This window comes from Rousettus aegyptiacus, unplaced genomic scaffold (assembly GCF_014176215.1).
Source record: "Rousettus aegyptiacus isolate mRouAeg1 unplaced genomic scaffold, mRouAeg1.p scaffold_m13_p_14, whole genome shotgun sequence".
Lineage (NCBI taxonomy): Eukaryota > Metazoa > Chordata > Mammalia > Chiroptera > Pteropodidae > Rousettus > Rousettus aegyptiacus.
In genome coordinates, this window is record NW_023416289.1 from 42,305,247 (window position 1) to 42,331,803 (window position 26,557).

The 26,557-nt window shown below is 51.9% G+C and overlaps 2 protein-coding genes across 3 annotated transcripts; one reads left to right on the top strand and one right to left on the bottom strand.

Annotated features, from left to right (window-relative positions):
* Positions 1-380: 380 nt before the first annotated feature.
* Positions 381-6,492, top strand: LOC107512309 (interferon-inducible GTPase 5-like). The gene is made up of 2 exons (XM_036232471.1): positions 381-468; positions 1,439-6,492. The coding sequence occupies exon 2, from the start codon at positions 1,467-1,469 to the stop codon at positions 2,148-2,150; it is 684 nt and encodes a 227-aa protein (XP_036088364.1). The 5' UTR covers positions 381-468; positions 1,439-1,466; the 3' UTR covers positions 2,151-6,492.
* Positions 4,988-25,137, bottom strand: SMG9 (SMG9 nonsense mediated mRNA decay factor). 2 transcript variants are annotated; one of them, XM_016147709.2, is made up of 14 exons: positions 24,933-25,134; positions 22,000-22,155; positions 19,658-19,732; positions 19,302-19,566; positions 19,117-19,214; positions 16,882-16,994; positions 13,830-13,941; positions 11,904-11,999; positions 11,455-11,540; positions 8,943-9,049; positions 8,133-8,240; positions 7,831-7,959; positions 7,446-7,590; positions 4,988-5,754 (listed from the first exon to the last, which is right to left on the bottom strand). In XM_016147709.2, exons 2-14 carry the CDS (start codon positions 22,147-22,149, stop codon positions 5,676-5,678), a joined length of 1,563 nt encoding a protein of 520 aa, XP_016003195.1. In that variant the 5' UTR covers positions 22,150-22,155; positions 24,933-25,134; the 3' UTR covers positions 4,988-5,675. The 2 variants fall into 2 exon arrangements, with proteins under 2 accessions (XP_016003195.1, XP_016003196.1); XM_016147710.2 differs by lacking the exon at positions 8,133-8,240 and having other exon boundaries at positions 24,933-25,137.
* Positions 25,138-26,557: the final 1,420 nt, after the last annotated feature.

The window sequence follows — 26,557 nt, forward strand, 5'->3', positions numbered from 1 at the left end:
AACGGGTTATGTAGGTCTCCACCTGACCCCCATGTCCTGTCCCTTCAGCCTCCGACTCTCCACTCCCTGTCTTGGGAATGGTGCTTGGGGCGTGGATACGGCATGGGATCCACAGTCATTTCCACCACACTCGTACAGGCAGAGTTGGGGTCCTTGTCTCCCAGCTCCCGGCTGGCATCTTGGCCCCCGTAGCCACTGTTCTAGCTCAGGCTTTTCCTCCTCCACCTAGTTCCTGTCCCTGTCCCTTGCCTCATCTCCAGTCTCATTCCCCATAAGGCTGCAGGGAGCTCTAATGTCCACAGCAGGCCTCTCCCTCCCCTGTTTAATCCCCTCCCATGGCTACCCACAGATGAAGATCGAGCTCAGCCTGACGTTTCAAGCCCTTCCCAAGCTGGCCACTGCCTGGACATCGGGTCTTTCAAACACAGCAGAGCTGGGAAGGCTCTGAGTCATCTCTCCATTCTGCAGGTGAGGAAACCGACACTTCCACCTCTTGCAGATGGGGGAAATTAAGGCTGCAAAGGGGACCTGACTTTCCCAGTGTCACCTGGCAAGTCCTTGGCATGGCAGTGACTAGACACAGTCACGCAATCCTAGATGTGAGAGCTGGCAGCCCCTGCCCATTATACCAGCGAGGACTCCAAGGCCCACAGGCAGGACAGGGCTTGCCTAGGTGGGCACTGCAGTACTCAGAAGCCAGGATGCGGGGGTGGGCAATGTTTCCACAAAGGCACCAGCCCCTGCTGGGTCTCTTTCCTGGTGTTGGAACTGTAGCACTCAAAGAGCGCCTGGCACATAGTGGGTGCTGAATTGTGCAAGGATCAAGGGAGTTGTATGGCAAAGGGTCAAAGGGAGCTGGTCTGTGTCCTGGCTCTGGCACAGGTTGTAATGCATTTGGCCAGTAACTTTTACCTTCATGAGCCTCACCCTGTAAAATGAGGACTTAATGATAATGCATATGGTTGGAACAATGGCAGACCCCGAGTAAGCATTAACTACTGACAGGGACAATGAGGGTTCCAGCTCTTAATTGCTGCCCTGTGCTGTTGCTCGCAGTGCCTGGTGCATGGTAAATGCCCCCCCCACAAAGTTAAGACTTGGAATTCTGGGATCAGAAGACCCTGGTCCCATTCCCAACCCCCACATACTAGCTGGAGGCCTTGGGCCAGTGATTTATCCTCTCACTGCCAAATGTGGATAGTAAAGGGATTCTCATTTTCTGGGTATTGAGGATTTTATGAAATACTCCAGGAGGAGAATTTATTCATCTTGGCAGTGATGAACAAATGTTAACTAAAATAAGGCATTTACGCTGGGCCTGGCATATTATTGCCCCTGTGGGATTATTACTGGTGATGTCTCAGTGCCTTGGGCATGCTGAGGGATGTAGAGGAGAGGGCAACGTGTTGAGAATGATCCTTTACCTGTCCTGCCAAAGGTCAAGTCCCAAAAACAGAGGTGAGCCCATGGCGAGCAGCATCTTCCAGGCAGGCCTCGGCCAGTCCATGATGTGGGAGCTATCAAAGGACATCATGGCTCTGAAGGAAGCCTTTGAGGAAGGGAACCTGCCAGTAGTGGCTGCCAAGTTACAGGCCACACTTCGTTCACTGGAGGATGTCAGGCTGGACATCGGCATTACCGGGGGGACGGGCTCAGGCAAATCGACCTTTGTCAATGCCATCCGGGGGCTGGGAGACGAGGAACCCAACTCAGCCTGCACGGGTGTGGTGGAAATGACTGTGAACCCCACGCCGTACCCACACCCCAAGTACCCCAACATCATCTTCTGGGACCTGCCGGGCGTAGGCGCGTGCACCTTCCAGACCAACGACTACCTCCAGCGGGTGCTGCTGGGCCGCTATGACTTCATCATATTCATCACCTCGGACAGCTTTACTGCCAACCACACCTGGCTGGCCCGTGGGATCCTGCAGCAGGGCAAGCGTGTCTACTTCATCCGCTCCAAGGTGGACGTGGACGTGGCCGCCTCGCGCAGCCGCCGCCCCAGCACCTTCTCTGAGGAGAGGGTGCTCAGCCAGATCCGGGCCGACTGCTGGCAACGGCTGGCGGGTGAGGCGCAGGTGCTGGGGGGCTGGGGTGGGCGGATTCTTGAGGGACTTCCTGCCCTTGTCCCTGCATCTTCCAGCTGAGGTCCAAGTGGGAAAAGGGGTCACCTAAGGGTCACACTGCTTGGCTGAAGGAGGCCCTACAGTGACATGCTTACAGCTGTGTTGTGTGCCGTCTCAGCCAAACAATAACTAATGTTGTGGCTGGACCAGCCCAACTGGTTCTTATTATGATGACGCTGTGCCCTTCAGGAATAACCATCAGGGGACTTTGCAAAGATACAGGTTTATACGGGCCCTGGGGCGAGAGAGCGCACAGTCCTGCACGCTGCTTTTACTGGAGTTGAGGGTGGGGGCCTAGGCTTTCGTAGACTCACTTTTTATTGGAGAATTGAAAACCTTAGATCAGGAATTTAAAGTGTAGGAAGGATAAACAAGTAGCCCAAATGGTCAGATGTTGAAATCAACCAAGTTCTCTAAGACAAAGGAGCCTCAGGCCCAGGCTCACTATCTAGTTGTGTGGTTGGCCCAGTGTTTGTTGGAGACAGCCTTCCTTGAAGCGGTGCCTTTTTGAAATGTGTGCCTTGCAATGAAAGCTTAAGTTAGGCGCTTGCATTACAAGAAGAAAAGCCAAAACTCAGGCCTTACACTGTAAGCTGCCACTGTAAGCTGAGAGTTGGCACTTTTCAGTCACAGGTGACAGAGACCCGATCACTTGTATTAAGGGAAAAAAGTATATTGTATTGGCTTGTATATTTACCAAGTTAGAAGAGTGCAAATGTCACCATGCACGCAGCATGGCACTTGTCACTCATGGCACCTAACATTCAGTGAGGGCTCACCACGGGGCAGGCACTGTGTTTATGAACTTGGTTCACCACCACAGCCCTAGGAAGTAGGTACAATGATCACCTTAACAGACCAGAGAGCTTTGGTAACTTGCCCGAGGCCACACAGGTGGTAGGTAGCAAGGCCCACGTCTGAACTTGGGCAGCCTGGCTTAAGCCACGTGCTGTGCAGACTTATGTCAAGTGCTTGAGCCTGGCAGCTGTGGGGACACGACGGCTGCTCTGGTGTGGAAACCACTGAACACAGGTGTTTTTGCCTCTGGCAGCCGAGGGCCTGGAAAACCCCAAGGTCTACCTGCTCTCCATGTTTGAGTTGGGCAAGTACGATTTCCACCTGCTGGAGGAGGCGATGGTGAAGGAAGTGGACAGCCACAAGCGCCACGCACTCCTGGTGGCCCTGCCCAACATCTCAAAGCCCATCTTAGAGAAGAAGGCCGCCTCACTGCAGCAGCACATCTGGCTAGTGGCCACGGTGGCCTGTGGCATCAACCCAACTCCTGTGTCAGGAATCCAGGATGTGGCATGCGACCTCCACAGGCTCATCCGCTCTCTGGAAGGCTACCGCCACAGCTTTGGCCTGGACAAGGCCTCCCTAGTCAAACTGGCTGAAAGGACAGGCCGGCCCCTGCACAAAATCCTGGCAGCAGTACAGGGCCTGAAGACCAAGGTCACCAAGGCGCTGGTGATGGACCTGCTGGGCCAGGCCTCCAGGGATGCCTCCGCTTTCACCCAGGAGCTCCTCGGTGTGCCTGTCCTCGGTGCCCTGGCCACTTGTGGCATTTCTTTCGCCACCGTCTACCAGATGCTCCGCATGTCCCTGGATATGGCCGTCAAGGACGCCCAGAGCGTGCTGGTCCAGGCCTCCCTTGACACCTCTGACCACAAACTTCCAAAGAATTCCAATCAGTAATGCCAGCCCCGAGCCTAGACTTTCTGGAGGTGACAGCAATGGGCTGGGAGAGACAGGCTCTATCTGCCCCCAGGCTGGGTGGTATGAGAAATAGAAAGAAGCTCAAAGCCTGACTCTCCTGGATGTACTGTCTCATGCTTTTGGGCCCTGGGTCTTATGCCATCTCTGGCCATTGCCCCCACATTCCCTCCTCTGATGACACCCCATGTCAACATGCAGTCCCACTGGGAAGCAACAGGAGGGGATGGGGTGTGGGACAGATAAGTGTGACAAGGTAGGAAAGAGCTCAGCTGGCCAGCTGAAGAGGGCGCTCAGGGTGTCTGCAGGTTGGGGGGTGGGGCACAGCATTCGGGAGCATTTCTGTAAGGGGAGCATGACCGTCGCAGCTCTGAAGGGCCCTGAGGGTCATCACGGGCGGTTCCTGCCTGAGGTCTGTCAGCGAGTGGCAGGGCCCGATCTTGCCCTGGGTCACGTACTACCCAGACTTTAGCCCCCTTTTCAGACCCACATGCTCCCTACTGCTGGCTGGACCCCGTCACTCCCACCCCCTCTGGTTGTGCTTGCTTCTTGACAGACCCTGGATCTCCAGGACATAGACATTAGTACTCTGAGTCTACCTGAGGTCAGAGACCATGGCAAAGAAATGGCAGGGGGGTGGCAGGCAGATGAGACTTGGCTGGTGGGGGACCGACTGCTACTGAAGGGTGGAGTAGCTCGATCTAAAGGTCAAGATGAATTTGGGGTGGCTGGAGTGGCCACGCCCATTTGGAGACATACTTTGGGAAACACTAAGACCATGTACCCGATTTAACTGAAATGAAGGTAATGACCAAACCATACAGTGTATTTAACTGAAGGCAGATTCTGGATTTAAAGAAAAAGTGGGGACCTCTTCTTCAGGCAGGTGTAGATGAGGTTTACAGGGAAGGGAAGCCATTATGTGTACCCGACAGCAGGGATCATGTAAGGATCAGGTACGAGTACCTGGGCAAGGACAGAACCTGCTTCGACCAAGGGGACACACCACACTTAACCAACTGCTATTAACTAGGGCCACATTCTATTTCTTAACCATATAGTAAACGAGGCCACGCATCCAGGCATTTCGCGAAGGCAGGTGGGCACTGTCTTTGAGAACAGACAACACGAGGGTAGTCACCGCATTAGCTGAAGGAGGGCACTGTATTTTCCATAACACAGAGATGGGAAACAGATCACCCCTTTCTCAGGGCTTCCTCCTTAGCAGAGACTTCTTCATCTGCTTCCGACGACTCTATGACCGATACTGAATGAGTCTGCTGGGAAATTCACTCAGGCTCCAATGCGTGGCCAGGGAGAGACTGCTCGCCAAGGGCTGGGACCCACATTTGCCCCACTTCTGGGACAGCATGCTAGGGGGAGGGGAGGGGCACCGGAACAGGATTGCACAGCTGCTTTTATGGGAACCACCGGGTCTGCCCTAGGAACAGCTCCCAGAGCTGGCCCCACCTTACAAGGAAAGGCAGGGACTTGGGGAAGAGGAACCCGTTCTTGCAGGGGGAAGGTCTATGAGAGCCTGAGCATCCTGGCAACTTGTTCTGACCCCGCCCACCACCTACCCCTGTGGGGCTGAGGAGGGGCTGCCAGTTCCAGGTTGGTGTGAGATCTCAAAATTACCACCTGAACAACACTCCACTGAGGGTGGGGGCCTGGCCCTGAACACCTTGTGTCTCCGGGTGAGGAGGTCACGGTCCCTTGTACATCAGGCCCACGGCCACTCTCCACCCCGCCAAAGGGGGGATGGAAGTACTCCATCATCATTCCCTGGGTACCCAGAAGGAGGTTCCTTATGTGACACTCCTCCCCTCGGCCTCAGGCCAGCAGGCGGCTGTACTCTGCCAGGGCGGAGGACTTCTTCACTCCGTCCCAGATCCGGGCGGCATAGTGGAACCTGTGAGAGGGGGTCAGCAGTCAGAGCATGGCCCGTGATGAATTCTCCTTGACTGGGCTACAGGGAGGGTGCCTGCGCTGACGATGGGTGGCCTCGATTCCCCTGCCACCCCCTGGCAAGCAAGCGAAGCTCAAGCTCCTGGGCCTGGACACAGTGCCCACCTCTAAGTCAAAGCTTTTTCCCACCCCCCTCAGCCTTGGCCTTTGCGGGGAGTGCTTTTCTCTCTACTTCCCTCCGGAGTCTTGTGATCAGCTGCACAACCCTTCTACCTGGCCAGTTCTCCCTCCCTGACTGGGCCCTGGGTTACACCAAGGGGAGCAGAGCTCCAGCCCACCTTGCCCCGCACTCTCCCGAGTGGCTCCCTATTGCTGTGTGCGCACTTTCTGTCCCTCTTGGTCACAGCTGACTGCAGACAGGCCCAGGAAACCAAGCGAGAGGCTGCTGCACCAAGCCAAGCTATTTTTCAAATTTGTTTCTCTTAGAAATAACCCAGGTCTGTGGCAGAGTTGCTGTGGGCTCTGGACACAGAGTCAGGTAAAGCCAGGACTGGGGAGGGTGAAAACCAGCTGGCAGAGGAGGAGGGAAGAGGAGGAAAGAGAAGGAGGAGGGGGCAATGCGACTGTGCATCCCAGACGAGCTGGGAAGCAGCTCCTGCGGTTCCCGACAGCTTTCCAGCTTCCTCTCCTATGAGGCTACGCTTTTTGTACTCGCGGCCTTAGAATAAATCTTTAAACTTGACTGGATTCACTGGTCCTACTCTTCGCAATCAAATGACACTTAAACACAGGCGTGTGACCTGACTATGCGGCACTTCCTCTGAGCCTAAATTTCCCCACTGGTAAAACCAGCCACTCCACTGTCTGATTAGGAGGATTCAAAATCACATAAAACAATGTGGGCTACAAAATAGAGAGCAATAAATGAACAAACAAAATCACAGACAAACAACAAACAATATGGTGGCTACCAGGGATGGGGGAGTATGAAGAGGGCAAAGGGAGTCAAATACATGGTGATGGAAGGAGTCTAGACTTTGGGTGGTGAGCGTACAATGCAAGGTACAGATGATGTATCATAGAATGGTACACCTGAAACTTATTAACCAATGTAACAACCCCCAATTTAATTAAATAAAAAATAAACCTAACCCTAGTCCAACTTTATAATCATGACCCTAATTTTAAACTTAACTTTTAAATCTTAACCCTAACCTTCGCTGCACCCTCAACCCTAACATTCTAACCCTAGCCCTAATACTCCTACCCTGACCATCTAACTCTCTCCAACTCTAACCCTAGCCACCTAACCCTAAATCTTAAACCCCAACCCTAAGCCTAACACCATAACCGTAACCCTACACATCACCCTAAACCTAAACCCTAAATCCTCAATAATCTTAATGCTAGCTCTAAAGCTAACTCTAACCTAACTGCTAAATCTAATCCTTAACTTCACCCTAAACCCTAACTCTAACCCTGATCCTAATTTTAACTTGATCCTGAAAAAAAAAAAAAAATCACATGAAACAGCACATTGCCTGGCACAGAAATGGCGCTTACAAGATGACAGCAATCGTTGGTGTTCTAGAAAAGGCAATTCGATGTGGAGAGATCTCAGGGAACCTCCTTCTGTCTTAACCGGAAGTAGGGGACACACACCTCACACTGACCTCCTCTGCCAAGAGCTCTTACCAGTTCTTCTCGGTGAGGATTGTGTGTGACAGCTGTGGCCGGGCCATGGACATCACCTGGCTCCGAAGCTTGCTCACCAAGGACTGGAAACTGGGGTGGCCGCGGTACCCGGGGAGTAGGGAGAAGAGTGGGCTGGAACTGGGTCCTGGAAAGTTGAAGGAGGATAAGGGGTCATCCTCCTGTGAAGCAGCACCCTGCGCTTCCAGCAGCACCTGAGGTTAGCCCCAGCCTGGGTCTGCCTGCCCCCCAACTCTGGACGTGCCCCTGAGAAAGGGTTTCAGCACCTGGGCGACAGGCCGGAGTCCCTCTAACCAAGGTGGGCCCGAGTCTACCTTCAGACTGAGGAAGCACCTGTCCCCCCCACGGCCCATATTCCCTTGAATACCTGCTCTTGGCGGGTTTTCACTCTCCGTTTCACTGTCCATGAAGGGCACCAGGAACAGGTTGACCTCGGAGTCCAGGAAGTCGGGGGGCAGCCCAGGGAAGACGTTGCACTGTAACATGGACAGAGTACCTGGAGGAGAGAAGCTGTCAGCTTGCAGGTACCATGCTGCCGGGGAGAGGATAGGAGGTAAGAGTATGATGCTCAAGCAGGGGTCAGGAGACTAGTGTGCAGGTGGGGGCCTTGGGGCTGGATCAGGAGCTAGGAGGCCATTGGCCAGCTTAGGGGTGGCCTGGGTCCCTCACCCTTATAACGCAAGTGGGAGTGGGCCATGAGCTGGTCGATCATCAGGTGCATCTGCCGTAGCTTCCGAGGACAGAAGTCCTCTCGGCGAGCTTTGTTCTGCAGGAAGACTGGGGCGGGCGGGAGATGCAGCCCTGTGAGGCCTGGCCACGGGGACCCCTTGCTCTCACCCCTGAGTTCAGATCACTTCTGCGGCATGTAATTGCACTTTAGCACCAGGCCCTGTGCTGGGTGATGCTGGGGACCCAGAGGTGAGTCAGACCCAATTTCTGCCCACAAACAGAAAAGACAGAAGAAGGCAGCCATGTGATCAGGAGTAAGAAGAAAGTGGCAGCAGGGCCTTGGCAAGGCCAGAGAAGTAGGCAAGAGCCTGCCTGGGGTGTCACGGAACTAGATCTTTGCAGAAGAGCAGGGTGTCAAGTAGAGCGGAGCAAGGACAGAGCAGGCGAAGGAGTGACATGTGTGAGGGACGCATAGGGCCTCAGGAGGGCATGCAGGCTGTGTGGGGCCACTTGGGTAGATTCAACTCTTACCCCTGAGCCCCACACTGGGAGATGCCAGGGACCCAGAAACAAGAGGACTTGAGTCCTGTACCCAAGAGGCTCCCATTCTGATCAAGGAGCCAGACCTGGACTCGGGGTCATGCCCTCAGCGGCCAGTGTGGCACTGGGGCAGCGGGGCCCTTACAGGGAGGAGCGGCTAATCCTCCGGGACTTCCCTCCCTCCTCCCAGTTCCCTGCTTCCCTGGCGTGCCCTGCCGTTTGCCCTTTTCTCCCCGCCGCCCGCCCCTTGGGGCCCAGAAAGCCTCTCACCCAGGTGGGGGTAGTACTCGGTGCCTTCGTCGGAGCCTGATGAGCTGGTAGACTCATGGCTGGGGGACGGGGTGGAGGGCTTCACCATCTCTGCAGTCTGGAGGAACCTTGGGGTTTGGGGTGAGGTTGACTGATGGTCTGGCTCTGGCTTTGGCACCCCATGTCCCATAGCCAGGGAAAGGGGATGCACTCATTGAGGATCTGATGAAAGCTATGGCCAAGGCCAGAAAAATGCCACGCATACACCGCATTTCTCACTCAAGTTTAGGAAATTCAGAGACAACCTTCTCAATCAATTGACTAATATCAACTATATACATTTTTAATGTTTATGCTATTTTTAAAATATATATATATATTTTAAAGCAGTTTAAAAACTGAGTGGAAAGTACAGACATTTCTCACACACCCCCTCCACATCCCGAACTCCTCCACTAGTGAGATTTCCATGAACCTACATGACACACCATCAGCACCTGAAGTCTGCATTACAGTTTACTCTTGGTGGTATTTATTCTATGGGTTCTGACGCATGTGACACATACCCACTGCTGCATTATAAGAGTAGTTTTGCTGCCCTAAAATCCTCTGTGCTCTGCCCATTCATCCTACCCTCCCCTCTACCCCAGTAACCACTGACATTTTTCCTGTCCCTATAGTGTTGCCTTTTCTGGAAAGTCATAAAGTTGGAATCATACAGTATCCAGCTTTTTCAGATTGGCTTCTTTCACTTAATAAAATGCACTTAAAGAGCCTCCCTGCCTTTTCATGGTTTGGTAGCTCATTTCTTTTTAGCCTTGATAACATCCCACTGTCTGGATGGACCACAGTTTATTTACCCAGTCACCTAATGAAGACCATCTTGGTTGCTCTAAATTTTGACAATTGTAAATAAAGCTGCTATGAACATCTGTGTGCAGGTTTTTGTGTGGATGTTTTCAGTTTATGCTTCTTTTAGATAACTTTTCCAAACATGTAAATACTGTTAATCTCTTAACTGAGATAAGGGATAATGGGGTCTGATAAAAGCGATGGCCATTCTCTCCACACAGACACTCACACAAACACGTGGCCCACAGCTTCAAGGGGTTCACCTACTCTGAGAGGCCTACCTGTAGACTCTGGCTTAAAGACAAAGGCTCTGTCACCTACCAGCCCGAGCCCACAGCCCCACCAGAGCATATATGCCACAGGGCAGTCTGTTTTGTGTTTTGTTCACACCTGTATCTCAGTGCCCTGAACAGTGAATGGCATATATAAATGTTCAATGTATGTGTCATGTGACTGAATTCCAAGGGACAATGGTGGTAAGAGAGAGGTTTCAGGGTTAGGTCACTCAGCTCTGGTCATAACAGCCAGCTTCCCAGCAAGCCTTTTCTTACTGTTGGCCAGGCACACAGCTCACCTGGGCCCAGGGCTCCTAGTGCAAACAGTAAGTGCCCCTTTATCAATTGTTTTGTATGTACCAGGCACTGTGCTAAATGCTTTAAATTTTTTTAACTCAATCTGCTTAAAACATTTTGCCTGTGTAGACCTGGAAAAAGTCACTTGCCAATGAGCTGGAAGTCAAACCCAAGGCTGTCTGACTTCCTGCAGCTCAGCAACCCCCTCTCCATGAGCTCTCACTCCTTCCTGCAGCCCGGGCCCTGTTCCGAGGCTTCTGGCCTCCCCATAGCTAGCTCCTGGGGCTTGAGGTCAAGAGGAACCCTTGTGGCCACAGGTTCTGAGCCAGTCCTGTCAGGTGGCATTTCTGGAGCCTCCAGCTGCTTCAGGCAGGACTCCTGCCAGATCCCGACTCCCCCCTTTTCCTACGTGCCAGGGTACCAACGGCATGGTGCACACACCTGGAGGAGATGGATGACACTCTAAGGACCACACAAGCCAGCTCCTTATGTTATTCATTCAATAAATTCGTATTAAATATCTATCCTGCGCCAGACACTGGGGACTCTGTCCTCTTGGAGCTTACATTCGAATGGGGAGACAGACCATAAAGACACCTACCCTATTCTGTTAGGGAGTGAGATGTGCAATGAAGGAAACACAGCAGAGTAAGGGGTGGGGGGCTGGGGTGTTAGGTGAGAAGGTCAGGGAAGGCCTGAGGGTGACCTGAAAGCCACGAGGGAGGGAGTCTGAGAAGATCTGCAGGGAGAGTGGTCCCGGCTGAGGGAGGAGGGGTGCAGAGGGCGTAGGCTGCAGGGAGAACATGAGGTCACCTCGGCTTCGATGGAGGGAAAGCAAGTGGGAGAGGCAGCGAGGTGACAGGCTGTACCGTGTAGGACCTCGTAAGCCATGCACAGGAAGGATCTGGGTTTTAATGAGTGATGTGTAGTCACTGGAGGGTTGTCAGTGCGTGTATGTTTTGAGGGAGGGTTAGATGGCGAAAACCCACTCTAATGTGCAGTTTAAAAGGGGTCCTTGTCGCTGCTGTGTGGAACTTGTGAGACCCAGTCAAGTGGCTTAGTCTCTGGGCCCCGTCTCGTGCCCGGTCGCCCCGCCTCCAACTCCTCACCTATACAGACTGAGGTCAGTGAACCAGTCCTGGACGACGATCACCACATGGCAGACTGTGAACAGGAAGGCAGCAATCTGCAGTGACTGAGGGAGGGTGGGAAGGGACAGCAGAGGTGAAGGACCACTCTCCCGACAGGGACCCTTGATCCCAGAACTCAGCAGAGGGGACGGCGGGTAATCACTTTAGGGCCTTTAAACACCTACTGTGGGCCATCCCTAGATTGGGCAAAGTAGGAACGGTCACCCCCATTTTACACAGGCAGATACTAAGGCTTGAAGGAGGAGGGGGTGGGAAATAACCTTCCTGAGGGGCAGAGCCAGATGTGACCTCTATGTTGTCCTCTTGCTACAGATCTTAGGAAGGCCAGGGCTCTGATGAAGCAGAAACTAGGTCGACCCACATCCAACTACCCATCATGGACCTTATGGGGGAGGGTGAGACCTCACCTGCATCTCGACATAGGTGTGGGGAAGGTTGTACTCTGGAGGCAGCTTGCGGTCGTTGTTGATGAGGTGGTCCAAAATGGAGGGGCTCAGGATGGGCTGGAGCAAGGAAGAGAAAATGCTGTCGGGGAAGGGCTGGGGGTTCAGGGCCCTAGGGATTATGGCTACCCAAGTCCCACACACTGAAGGCAAATATATCACCTCTCTCAGGACAAAATAATGCCAGAAACACAAGCAGGCAGCTTCTAATTAGTACAGTGTTAGTCGGCAAGGGTGAAAGAAAAAAGTTCCAAAGCAGACACATCCTCCCCGCTCCTTTACAAAGCATCACTGCTCTAAAGTGCCTTACGCTGGAAGAGATCTCCTAGTGCTAAAAATTTAACATTTACTTGAATGACTCATCATGTCTCTTGAAGACCCTTTTCATTGTCAGTTGTTTCAAATGCTTTCAGAACTTTGCTAAGATAATTACTTGGGGCAAAAACAACGATTAGTGTGAAAATTGGTGTGGATTTAAAAATTACATCAGTGGCTATAAAATAATCAGTGGTGAGCACATCTAACTTTTCTTAAAGGAATATCCCATTAAAAAACTTTCTTAAAGGAACATCCCATTGAAAAACTTCAGCAGCTAAGTCAGCTGGATAGTGTGGTGCCTCCCCACTGCATTGAGTGGGATTGAAAAAGAGGCTCTCCCAGTTGTTTACTTTCTAAAACTCCAAACATCACAATGTCTATTCTGCCTTGTTTCTCTAACTTGTCTGGACCCACGTGGGCCTCTGACCCAGCCTGCACGCAGTTCAGTGCATTTCTAGGGTCCCATGGTCCTTGCACTCAGATCTCACGCCACATTTGTAGTTTTTCTACTCTCCATGCCACCAATGCCCACAGTGACCAGAACTCCATTCCACTAACATTCAGTGAGCTCTAGGCATGTGGGGAGGGGGAGCAGCACATAAGAACCTGCGGGACAAGTCCTGTGCTGCGAAGGGAGGTGCACATGGCACTGGTGGGTGCTCGGAGGGCGAGGGGCTTCTGGGAGGAGGCTACACCGCAGTAGAGTCTTCAGGGAGAAGGCATTAGCCAAGCAAAAGGACAAGGGCAGAGAGTGCTCTAACAATAAGGATACTGACAGCTAAGTGCGTGGAGTACGTAGCCAGTGCACTTCATTTGCGTTAACTCACAAAAACCCTAAAAGGGGGGAAACACGATTTTCCCTTGTAAGAAAAGTGAGGAATGGAATTGTTAAAAGACTTGGCCAAGATCGCACAGGTCGTGGGTGGTCTCAGGTAAAGGGAACAGGATATGGGAAGCTCAGATGGGAGAGACACCATGGCGAGGCCTGTGGCGTGTGTGGCGGGCTGGTCACTATGCCAGAGGGGGTAGGCTACAGAGTCTGGAGGAGGCAAACGGGCTAAGGAACAGGGACTCGGCTTAAGAGCAAGGGAGAAGCAGAGGAAAGCTGCCAGTCAAATGCGTGACAGATGGCTACTGGCAACAGTGATGAACCTGAATGTTAACCACGTGGCAGGTCCTGGGACAAGCACTGTGCCCAGATGGTTCCACTGAATCCTTGCAAGAATCATGAGGCTGAGTATATTTATCATCCCCACTTACAAAGTAACTGAGGTTTGAGGGGGTGTTAAAATCTCCTCAAAGTTATCCAGCTGGTAAGAATTAAAGGCAGGATCTGGACACAGACACCCCGACTCCAGAGGCCCATTTAAGCACACTGCTAGAGACTCTTTAGGCTACTGTGGACACGAGGGTGGGAGGGGAAGAGGGAAAATCTGACAAGACACTAAGGGCCAAGAGAAGACATAACTTGCCCAAGGGCACCTAGCATGTCCGTGGCTTGGATTCTGGCTCAGTATTCTGGGATGAAGCTGAGTGTGGCACATGGCAAGAGGGGCAAAAGGAGGTTGGCACCTGTGTGTCCAGGAAAACAATCCGCTCTTGGGTAATGAAGAAGTCGATGCCACTGGTCTGGTTGCCCCCTCGCTCCTTCATTTCTGCGCTCTGGGCCCGGAAAACATATGCCCTGGGCAGGAGTAGGTGGGTACATTAGAGTTTGGATCTCGGCCTTGGACGCCTCATGTGAGATGGGCGTGTGAGAAGGGGTTCCCTGCCTGCCCAAAGCCTGCTGTCTGGGGGGCCATATTTTACACCACAGGACTCCATAAGCAGATGTGTTAACTCATTTAACGAAGTCAACAGACTAAGGTGCTTAGGAGCAGCGGCTGTCTGACTGTTGGGGTGCCCAGCCCAGCTCTGCCTCCTCCAGGCTGTGTGGCTTTAGGCAGCTTCCCAATCTCATCTGCCTTGGTTTCCTCATCTGTAAAATGGGGTAGTGACAGTCTCAAACCTCTTCTATTCACTGTGAGGCTAACGTGTAAAGTCCTTAAAAGAGTGCCTGGTGTGCGGTGATTTTCAGCCATGAATCACCGAGTGGGGCCCACTACCTGCCAGGCACAGGAGACACAGCTCCAAGAACTCTCCGGCCCCATAGCGGGAGGCCATTCGGTGTCTTGGTACCCAGCTCTCCCTGTCAGGCGAGTCTCTTTCATTCCCGCCAGTGCTGGATGCCAGGGATAAGAGAGCCAAGCCTCAGCCCTAAACCACTGAGCTCAACTTGGTCACTCTGTGACTTTGGACAAAGCAATTTTCTCTTTCAATCTGTAAAATCAGGATAATGAACTCTACCTCTCAGCAGTAACTCGCATCCCCCGAGATGCTGGGATGTCATCTGACACAGAGCAGGCATACTCCCACTTAACCCCTGTACTCAAGACCCACTACGTGCCAGAGCCCAGGACGCAGCAGTGAACAGGACAGTCTCCGCTTCCAGCGGCTCCTGCTCCAGCTTACAGATAAAGACATCAGCAGCTGCGGGTGGGAGGAAGAAACAAGTGGTGCTCAGAGTGGGGACAAGTCTGTCGGTGGGGCTGCGAAGGGCTGCCCCAGCAGGCAAATGACGCTGAGGGTGGGAGAGGAAAGGGAGTTTTAATTAAGACTTTAATTGAGTTAAAGGGGAGGTGGGATGGAGGATGGAAGCAAAGGCCAGTGTGGCAAGAGCAGAGAGAATGAGGGCTGGGGGCAGGAGGAGGGCATGCGGGCCCCGGGGTGCTCGGTGAGGGGCTGGGGCGCCAGCCCATAGAAACTCTGAAGAGACTGAGGGGAGGGCGACATGACGGGGTCTGCTTCGGCAGGTCCCCCCTTGCTGCCGTGTGGTGAGGGCTGTGGGGCGGGAAGAGCGGATAATGACGTTTAGGCCCTGCAGATGCCTCCCTCTGCTTCTGACCTGATCGCCTACGACTCCTTGGTCACACTGCTCCAGCTCCGTGGCCTCCATGCCACTCTGTACAACCCCTTTGCCCCCCAGCAAGCTCCCACCTCAGAGGCTCGCGCCTGCCACTACCCGTCTGGAGCGTTCCCCCTTCTTCTAGTCTGGCCTTTCCCGACCACGTGACTCCAAACTGCAACCAGCCCCATGCTGCACCCCACGTTATCACTTAACATGCCAACTATCTCCATTCAAAATGTAAGGCCCAGGAGGACAAAGATTTTTGCCAGTGTTATTTACTCTTGTATCCCCAGCACCCATAACAGTGCCAGACACATTGTAAGCACTTAATAAACACTTGCTGAATTGAACTAAAGCAGAGAGCGCAGTCAGGAGGCTCTTGGCACTCTCCAGGGAGATGCTAGCGACCTGGACCAGGCACGTGGCAGTAGGGGAGAGAAGCAGATGAATTCTAAAGACAAGTAGGAGGTAAAGCTTATAAGACCTGACAAGAATTGGTACCGAGGTCTACAGACTGGCTCAAAAAGACAAGCCAGGCTGCTAGGATTCTGGCCCAGGAATGTGAACGGAGAGCCATGGGGACATTTTGCTAGTTGTGGGTGGGAGCTGAGTTGGAAAGGGCGCAGCCCCAGGGCGGGAGATGTTCTAGAGCCAGGTCAGGTCGAGCTGAAATCGTGAGTGGAGGAGAGAGAAGGTGGGGCCATAGGGAGGCAGAGGGACCTCGCAGCTCCAGATCCAATGGATGTTATGTTCTCATAACAGTGGTTCTTAACCCATTATGGGTCCCCAGAGATCTGGTGGCAACTAAGGACCCTACCCATAGAAGGAATGCCTGATTGCAGATGAGTGTAAAATTTTGCACATACTGTTAGGGGGTTCATGGACCCCCTGATATCACCTGCTTCATAAAAAAATAGAACCCTAATTTTTGAGATAACCCCCAGTGGCTACTACCCCTTTTCCTCCCTCATTTTGAGTCTTCCTTAGACTGTGTATGTCCCCTACTCCCTAATCCCTACCTTTCTCCATTTCCCTTCTCTTTCCTCAGTTTTGGACTCTAGTACTTAAGCTCTCTCCTCTCCCAGATCCTTTCCTGGGATTTCATCCTGTATCCTCACGAGCACACCCTGTCCTCCTTACTCAAGAATGCAGGACTGAGGTGGGTCTAGAACACAGGGCCTATATCCGGGTCTCTTTCCCTACTCTGTTTCGCAGGCCTCATCATCTACACCCTGTGAGCGCTTGCTCTGTGCCAGGCTCTCTGATCTTAGTTCATCCTCCTAAAACCCACTTTACAGATGAGGAAGTGAGATACTGGGAGGTAAAGTGACCTGCCCAAGGTCCACCAGCTGGTGAGTGGCAGGGCTGACACTAAGGTGGGCCTCAATCCAAAGGCAAATGAGTACATCATCCCATTTACTGGCTGGGCTCTGTACCACTTCCCCAGGTGAGGCAGGAAGGAAGGGAGGAACAGGACTGGTCACCTTGCAGCTACACAAAGACTTAAGTCCAGCCCCAAATCACTCTCATCTGATGAAGACACTGAGGCCAAAGGAGGGGAAGCAACTACCCAAGGTCCTCTGGTAACAGCGCTATACCTCCCAGGCCCACCCTCCCGCCTCAAGTGGTACCCACCTCCCTCCTGGCCTCCAACACCCCTACCTCGTGCCCCCTCACCTCTGGTCCTCCTCAGGAGTGTTGGCTGACAACAGTGACATGACCATGGACTTGCCTGTCCCCTGGAGGCCCAGGACACCAACCACCAACACATCGGTCTGATCCAACAGGTACTGTGGGAAGATGCAGGAATGTAGCCCTCATGAATCTGTCACCTGCTAGAGTGGGAATGACAGGAGGGGGCCCCAGACTTTTGAGGCTTGCCCACCCACCTTGTCAGATATGAAGAAAAATTCTTGCCTTTAATTGGGCAAAGGGCCTGTGTGTGTGTGTGTGTGTGTGTGGTGGGATGTGTGAAATGTTCTAGCCACAAAGAACAGCATCTGTGAGAATTCCAAAGCAGAAAAGAGGTAATAGGATTCAGTTCGGCTGGAAAGAGGTGGGAAAAAGGAAAGCTTGACTTTGGGAAAAAGGCACAGGAACGAAGGGACAGGCTGAAGAAGACAGGATTGAGGAGCTGAGGGCTACTGGAGCCAACTGCTGGAGGCTCTCTGCTCCAGGCAGGCTTAGGGAAGCCTGAGAAAGGGAGCGGTGTGCAGGAACGGGGAATCAGTCCATATTATACCACTTCCTGCTCTAGGGAGAACTGAACAAGCATGACAGTGAAATGTGTGCCCAAACTGAGACCTTCACCTCTGGGCCACCAGCTCTGCTGACTTTCACCAGAAGGGGGCGTACGAGATATTCCTCAAGGAAACCAGATACAGCAGGTCCTTGAAAAATGTCATTCTGTTATAAGGTTGATGAGAAAGAAAAATTGCTTCCCAGCCAGGACCACGGTCTGTGTGGGTTTTCCCAGGGACTCCAGTTTCCTTGCACATCTCCACTGTCCCAGTCGCAGTAAGTGTGGGTGTGAGTGGCCTTGTGGTAGAAGGGGGTCCTGTCCAGGTTGCCTTCCCACCTTGGCCCTGAGCTGCAGATATAGGCTCGGGCTACCCGTCACCCTGAAGTGGAATAAGTGGTTGGAAAATAATTACCTGACTTGTTTTTACTAATCTTTCTTAAATGTATGTATAGCTCACACTTATTTCAATGTTTAATATTAGAAGCGTTTTGGGTCTTTATTTAGAAGTTTGGCAATATTTTTATGATCAAAAATATGTTGTAGAAACTTAACTCTTGTTTATATCAATTAGCCTATGGGAAGGACAATTGGTTTTGTTATATGTCGTTTTGTTTAAAGTCAGAGTTTCCAAGAACCCCTTGATGACACTGAGGACTTACTGTATGTCTTCAACTGTGGCTGCTGCCCCTTAGAACACCTGGAGAGCTTTGAAAAACATGCTAACACTGGGCCTAACTCTAGACACATCAAAGCAGATCGAGGGTGAGCCCTGTTCAACATGGTAGCCAATGACCACATGTGCCCATTTAATTAAAATTAAGTAAAATTAAAAATCTAATTTCTCAGTTATACTAGCCACACACTGAAATATGTGGATACGTGCTCAACAGCCACACACGGGGACAGTGGCTCCCACACTAGGGAACACAAATACAGAAAGCCTTCATCAGCGCACGGTTCTGCTTGACAGTGCTGAAGGGTAGAGCCTGGACACCGGCTCCTTTTTTTTTTTTTTTAAGCTCCCCGTTAATACCAGTGTAGGAGAGAACAGAGAGAGGCAGCAGGGCCAGGTAACAGATGGGCCTGGCATGCTGTCCTAACAAGTCCAAGCTCCTGGGAAAGGAAGAGACACACCAGGCTGAATTTGAGTGTGATCAGACAGGCCACAGGGGCTGGGGGCAGGGAAGCAGCAGAAGACAAACGGAGACCAGAGGCAGATATGATAGTCCTGGATGGGCAGTCTGAGCTAGAGCAGGGGCCGCTGGGATGGAAGGGGCCCCTTTGGGGAGTGACATTCAAACCAGTGAACAGTGGTACAGCATGGGTTCCCACTGATTAGGAGGGAGACTGAAGCAGCATCCAGGAGGCTGCTCTGCTGAGGGATGGTGCAGGAGACCCTTGCGTATCTAGCTGGTAGCGGGAGTACCTCTCAGCCAACAGCACCAAAGCAGCTCGGCACTTTACTAACCAGGACGGAGGAGCTAGTGAAGCTACTGAAACTGCCCTGGCCAGTGAGAGCTTTCGGATCCATTCCCTGTCACTGCCGCCACTGCCTGGAAGCTGTCTGGTGTGAAGCTGTCTACCAAGAGGTGGGGGTAGAGGAGGCAAGGGTGTGGGACCTGGGGAAGCTTAAGCAGAGACAGACCTCTTACCCCCCCCACCCGCCGTACCTCGATGGCACTGTCACACCAATTCATCTGGTCATCCACCAACTTAATGCTGTGCTTCATGCGCTCTGGGGGCAGCAGTTTGGCTTGGCCCACGACAGCTAGAAACACAAAGCAGGAGGCGGAAGACACAGTGAGGAACTGTGTGAGGGGCTCCAGCTCCCGGGTTCTGCTCAGCCCCTACTCACGGTCCACGGCCGCCGGTGCAGCAGTGCCCATGCCCCGGTTCTGGATCTGGTACACAGGCTGCGTGGGTCTCTGCCCCTCCTTCTCCCCCTTGGGGGGCACAGGGGCCACAGGGGGTGGCGGGGCAGTGCCCTCAGGGGTTGAGGCATTTGTTGCAGCCGCAGGCCCTTTCCCCTCCTCCCGCGGTTTCATGAGGACGATGGGCTTCTCAAGAGGGGCCGGGGCAGGCGGGGCAGCGGGGGCTGCTGGAGGCGGTGGCTGCTTTGACTATGGGAGTGAGAAGGTTCCAGTCAGAAAGAGAGAGATCCATGCCCTAACTGCTCCCAGCCTCCCCTTCTGAAGAGTCTTTCCTGCTCACCCGCTCTGCTGGAGGTTTTGAGAGGATGATGGGGGTTTTCTGCATGACCGACGCACTGGTTTCCTCGCTGCCATCCTGTGGTGAGGGAGGGCGGTTACCCAGGAAGCCCCCCATACCCCCGCACCACTCCAGAGGGCCTTTCTGTGCCACGTACTAATGAAAATGCCTTCATATATTAACTCCCTCGGTTCTACCAACAGCCCTGTGAGAAGGATACTATTATTATCTCCACTTTACATATGAAGAAATTAAGAGAGGTTCACTGGCTCACCCAAGGTCACACAGCCAACAAGCAACGGGGCTGGAATTTGATCCCAGACAACCTGGCTCCAGAACCTTGCTGTCAACCGCTCTGCTCAGCCACCTCTGCCAGACAACACGCCCAGGGAAAAGGAGCAAGGGCTCTGGAGCCAGGCGGACCTCGGTTCACACCTGCCAACCTCTTGCTACATGAATCTGGATGAGGAACTACCCTCACTCATACCTGTTTCCTCACCTGGCGAGTGGGGATGGGAATTCCTTCTTCATAGGACTACTATGAGTCTGAAAGAAGATACAACCCACAAACTGTCCATGTGGCACCTGAGAGCTACGAGTAGCGCCTGCTACCCTGTCCCTGTCCTCCTCGACCCTGTTCCTGCGCTGGCCAGATCCGTGGGCTGATTCTAGAACCTGCCCTCTTCGCACCTCTTCTGACTCACCCCTGGTCTGCTTGAGAAAGCAGGAAGACTTGAGTTTGAGCCCTGTTCTTTCTCTGGTTCTTTGATTAACCTTAGGAGTGTCTTGATGCCTTAGTGGTCTTTTTCCTCACTCACATATTGAAGATTCTTATTTAAATCCTGCTCTTCACTGGCTTCTGGTGAAGAACAAACAAAAGGATGATATAAAAGTGCTTTGGAAAGGACAGCTGTGAGAGCAGAAGGAAAGACTATGGCTTCTAGGGGCCAGTGAGGGCAACAGGTGGGAAAAGCCAGGAAGAAGCGGATGACAGCTGGGACCAAGGTTGGGAGGGTGGAGAGAAGAAGACGGACAGGAGATACATTCAGCAGGCATTATGTGCACACTGGTGCCTGACTGGCGTGTGGTGAGGGAGCGATGAGGGGTGCCCAGGATGAGACCCAATGGGCTATCACTGACACTGGGAGGAGAAATGGTGGAAGATGCTGAGGTCAGCAAGGGTCATGGAATATGACCACCAGCTAGACAGGGCTTCCAGGGCTCCATACCGAGTCGGAGGCAAAGCTGAGATTTGGGAGCTGCTTCTTCAGAGACTGGCGCTGAAGGGGTAGAAAGATGTGTGTGTGGGAAGAGAGACCGTGTTCTCACATGTGTGTGACCCAAGAAAAGGAAGAAGTAAGAGCCCAGCTTGCTGTGAATAAATTATTCTTCATGTTCACAGTTTTACGGCTCAAAAATTGGTCCCAACTGTTAACTTCCACCCCACCAAAGAGCTGAGGTGGGCAGGGCCCTGGGAAAAAAAACCCAGGTGGCAGATTCTGGTGCTAAGTCACCTAAGCACAGAAGAGTGAGACCAGACCTGGGTCCTCACCAAGGCTCAGATTCCCAGTCCAGGACGCTCTCTGCAGCAGGCATATGGTGCTACACTTGAGGCTCAGCTGGATTTGGGTTCGAGTCCAGGCCCTAAAAGCTCACTGATTTGGGGTATGTCTCTTCCCCTGAGGCTCACCTTCCTCATTCATAAAAATCGGGTCTATCATAGGTTTTATTTCATGGGGCAAGGGTTCAGGAAGACCCAAAGGATGTAAAGCACTTTGCACAGTGCTAGCAACTGCGTGCTGCTTGCTCAATAAACAGAAACAGTTAATATACAACTCTTTATTAAAATGTGAGCTTATGGCACCTCTCAGCTCAAACTCTCCAATGCCACTTTCATTCAGTGAAATCCAAAGTTCTTACCAAGGCCTACGAGGTCCTACATGATCTGGCCCCAGTTACCTCTATGACCTCATCTTTCTACCACTTTCCCTCCATCTCCATCCACTGCAGCCATACTGGCCTCTTGGCTACTCCTTAAACATACCAGATATAGGCCTCGGGGTCTCTGCATTAGCTATTCTGTCTAGGAAGCTCTACTCAGATTTTGTCATGGCGCACGCATTCCCTCACCTCGTTCACATCTCTGCTCAAAAGTCACCTCTTCGGAGAGGCCTTCTCTGGCCACGTCATCTAAGAAAACTCCCTGTATCACACTCTCTACGCTCTTACTCCCTCAGGGCACTTGATTTGTTCAGACATATTCCCAGCATCTAGATTAGCGTGCTCAATGAACACTTGTGGAATGAGTAGATACATGAGTGCTGCCGTTGGGACTAGAAACTCACCCGTCTCTCTCTTTCCCATGGTGCAATGTAGTCCCTCTCCCGACCTCCAGGCCCAGAGAGATTCTGGGGGCCGCCAGGGCCAGGCTCTTTCCACCGTCGCCGCCTCTCTATCCCATAGAGCCCAGGCTGACTGTGACCAGACTCAGACATGGTCGCCTAGAGAGAAAAAGAGGTCAATTTGATTCCAGGGTAAAGAGAGCCTCTCCTCACTCTACTTGGTACATCCCAGATCTAAGGCACTTCCTTTCAAGAGAGCTCTGTAGCTGAGACAGTGACTGCCAGCTGCTTCCAACATCTATTCTTCACTTCTAAAAATATATAGCCCTAAGTTCTGGGTACATGACTATCTAGAATACACTGCTCAGCCTAGTTTGCAGTTAGGTGTGCTCATGCGACCAAGTTCTTTCTGCCCAATGGTATAACATCAGAAGTGTGTTTTGGCAGCTTTCAGAAACTTTCCTTCACGGACACTGGCACATGTCTTTTGCCCCTTCTGCCTCCTGGCTGGAAGGAATGTGGGTGTGGAGGCTGGATATCAAGCAGCCATCTTGGGCTGTGAAGGAATTTAACGGAAGGCAGGCATGGTAGAACAAGATACAAGGTTCAGAGGTCCCCTATTAACCTTGAATTGCCTACCTATCGATGCAGTGAGAAACAAACACACTTCTACTTGTAGCCAAAACTGTTGCCCATTATTAATTACTTTGCTCCAATATAATTCATAGGGGCTGGGTCACATAAGAATGGGACATTCTCTTTCCCAAAATGCAGCACGGCATTTTCTTACAAATCAGTAACAGTGAGAAAACCCTTCTTTCAATTAATTACACATTACTGGCCTATGTTTGGGTGGGGCTCCAGCATTCAAGGGCCTATTTTCATCTGGTGTCCCTCTAAAATTCAGTGTCTGTTTATCTTCCATTCCTGATGGTTTGCGATCCATTACACTCCAAGGTCTCACCAGTGTTTAATCTAAGAGGTTATAAAATGTATGGCTACCTACATGACCCACTCACTATTAATTATCTGTTAACAGGGCCCTAGGAAGTTTCCTCAGCTGTTTACACATCATTCTAGGAAAAGTCTCGAGTATTTATCTTTTTGTTAGCAGGATTATAAGGCCATCTGCCATGCAGCTCAAAGGTCAGGTTGGCAAATTGCAACCAATGGACCAAGTCTACTCTGCCTTCTTTTTGCAAATAAAGTTTTATTTGAACACAGCCACCAATTTACACATTGTCTATACTGCCTTCTTGATTCAATGGCGAGTTGAGTAGTTGAGACAAGAGACAATATGGCTCACAGAGTCTAAAGTAATTACTCCCTGGCCCCTTACAGAAGTTTGCTGACTCTTGTTTAGCTAGCTCTTAAATACCTGTTAAAATCATTCCATGAATCCCCTGCAAACCCATTCTAGGACATGACATTAACAGGTCTCTGCAAGACCCTTTTTCTAGAACTGAGGTATGTTTACAGCAGTGGTTCCTAAAACCTGAGCCATGGGCTAGTACCATCTGTGGCCTGTTAGGAACCACACAGTGAGTGGCCAGTGAGCAATTATTTGCAGCCTTTGCAGCCGCTCTCCAGCACTAACATCACCACCTCAGCTCCACCTCAGATCATCAGGCATTAGATTCTCATAGGAACACCGGTCTCTGGTACCAAAAATGTTGGGGACCACTGGTTTACAGGATGCAGGAATAATTTTGTTAGTCAGGCAGGGGGTTGTCTAGCTCTTCTCTCACTGCTCTACATGACCCCTACCTCAGGCACAAACTGGGTTGAAGATTGCCTACTCAGACAGAGGAGGACAAGGCTTGTTTACAGATGCTTATGGAAATGATTCATTCAACACTTAAATAACTGTTTACAGTCTCCGTTGGAGATTCCCCACAGTACTTGGAACTCCCTCCTTCAGCCCCTTGCAATTAAGTGTCCGCTCCTTGCAATTAAGTGTCCTAAGTGTCCGTTTACACATTATCCTGAAGACCTCAGCAGTGCTCAAGTGTCTGTTTTCATGCCTCCATGAGGATTCTGCCCCAGCACTAAACTGTTTACAAACCTGCGAGGACCCCTCTTCCCATGCAAATAAGGGTCTATTTGCATGCTATTCTCGGAAATCCACAGTAAAACAGACGCTATGAGGTGCTCTTCAGAATAAGAGTCCACCTACATGCAATTTTGGGCCCCCCAATGTTGTTTCCAGGCTCCTTTGGAGATTCCCCCAACATATAAAGCCAGTTTACTTAAGTGTCTATTTACAGGACCCTTACAGTGACCTCCCAGAAATTGAATCTAATTAAACATTTCTTTGGGACACCTCCTCAGTACTTAAGCATCTGTTAACACACCCCTTTTGGCAATCTCCCAGAACCTAAGTGTGTATTTGCAAAAGATTTGGGGAGACTCCCAATTCCTAACTCCATATTTATGCCCACCCTAATGAGCCATTCCCCCACGCCAGAAGTGGAGTTTATGTGCACATTTTTCCAAGGACTCTCTAGCACTTAAACATATATTTACAGGCTCCTATATGGGATTTCCCTGAAATTGGGCATCTAGGCCTGCCACGGGGAACCCCACGACTTAAGTTTCTATTTACAGTATTTGGAGGAATTTGGAGTACATCTCCAGTATTTAAGGGCCTTTTTGTAGGCCCTCTGAGAGGGTATTTCCAGAATTCAAGTTTCTCTTGACAAGTTATTGGAGGGAAGTCCGCAGTACTTTATGGTCAGTTTACAGGCCCTCTATGAGGGTCTCCCAGGACTGAGTTCCTATTTACAGGTTAACACCTCCTTCCCAACACATTTCCACCAACCCAGAACTTCAAGGACTAATCTCGGCCCCCTACTCAATTCCGCACGCCACCGTTTTCCGACTGACAGTTTAACGGTCAAGAAGGGGGCGGGCCCGCGAGCCCGCGTGCCCCTTACCTAAGTCGGCTGCTGATTGGTTTCTGGGGCGCAGCGCGCGCTCTCCGTGACGGGTGCGGGGCGGGGAGAGTCCACCACCAACCACCCGCCTGTAAATGGCGTCTGGGGTCCAGGACCGTGGGGGAGAGAGGAAGCGAGCAGGCCCCGTCACTCTAGAACCAGTCTGGGCATCCCGGAAGCGGCACCCACGGAAGGCCAGCCCGAAGGAAGAGGAGGAGGTATCGCGGGGCCAACGTGAGATCAGGTCCCGCGAACCTGAGCGCCCGAGCGAGCATGCGCTGTGGGAGGTGGTTGGCCGCAGCGCGCATGCGGCTCTGCCTCAGTGCGCGTGCGCGCCGAGAAGCGGGAGCGAGGGCGGCTCTGGAGATTTCAGGTTCGAGTCTTGCCTCCTCAGTGGTTTTGGCGGGACGCGGTGGGGTGGGACGGCAGGGAGGAGTTTCAGTGGCCAGGGCTGAGTGAAAGCTGAGAACACAGAAATGAATCAGACTTGGCATGTGCGCTGGAAGAGTGTGCTCCCGGTCTGTGAAGGGGGACAGCTAGGGGTTCAGACCACTTAGGGCGCAGGTTCAATTGGACCCTGAAGGGCGGGCAAAAGCACTCCAGGAGGAGGGAACCCAGGGAGAAAGAGCCGAGCTGGCCTGAACTCAGATGGGCAGGTCAGACCCTAAATGTCAGGCTTCATCCTGAAGGCCAGAGCGATGCGGTCTGGTGGGAGCCGGACCGCGAAATAAATCCTTCGGGGGCCACGGCGAAGGGGAGTGGGAAATCCAGTCAAAAGTCGAAAATACAACCGCCAACTGGCGGAGCGCTCTGTGCGCGCCAAAGAGGAACGCGGGTCGCGGACCGCGGCCCACGGAGCGCGCATGCGCAGGCCAAAGGGCTCGCGGCTTAGGTGGTAACCAGTGATTGTTCGAGAGAGAAGTATCTCTGGTATAGTCATATAGGTGAATGGGAGAATTTACCATTTTTCATTTGAAATCTTATTAAAAACGTTTTTATGTTCGAACAGGGAGTATATATACATTCTGACAGAATCCAGGAAGCCAATGGGAGGACACAATAAAAGTCTTTGGTTCCCGTATTCCATTCCTAAAGCACCGGTTCTCAGTTTCCTTCTGGAGCTACCGTTATAGTGAAGCATTGTAGTTAAGAGCTTGGTACTGGGTTCACATATTAGGCGGCTGACCTTGACCAAGTTCCTTATCTTCCTCTATGTCCTCATTTGTAACATGGAGAGGACAGCACCTTGTGATGTAACTGGCAGAGTTAAATGAGTGCCTAGAACAGTGCCCGGTGCATAGTAGCATCATATGTTATCCTTATTTTGTGATTTACAAAGATATTAATGATAGTGATTGATTCTGAGCTGCCCCCTCCCCTCTGAGCCTCATCCCTGCTGCCATTTTCTCAGCACTGGTGCCAGGTGGAGCCATTTATCCAGGCTGCTACAGGCTGAGTGGAAACATTACACAGACTGAGAGTCCTGTTTATAGACTCTCCAGAAGATTGTGGATGTTTAAGGGAGATTTTCACGACAGGCCATCTTTGTATTAGGTCTGTTAGTGTCCTTTTTTGCATCTTCAGCTGGTCACATCTGTTTTCCTTAACTGGATTTCTCAACCCCA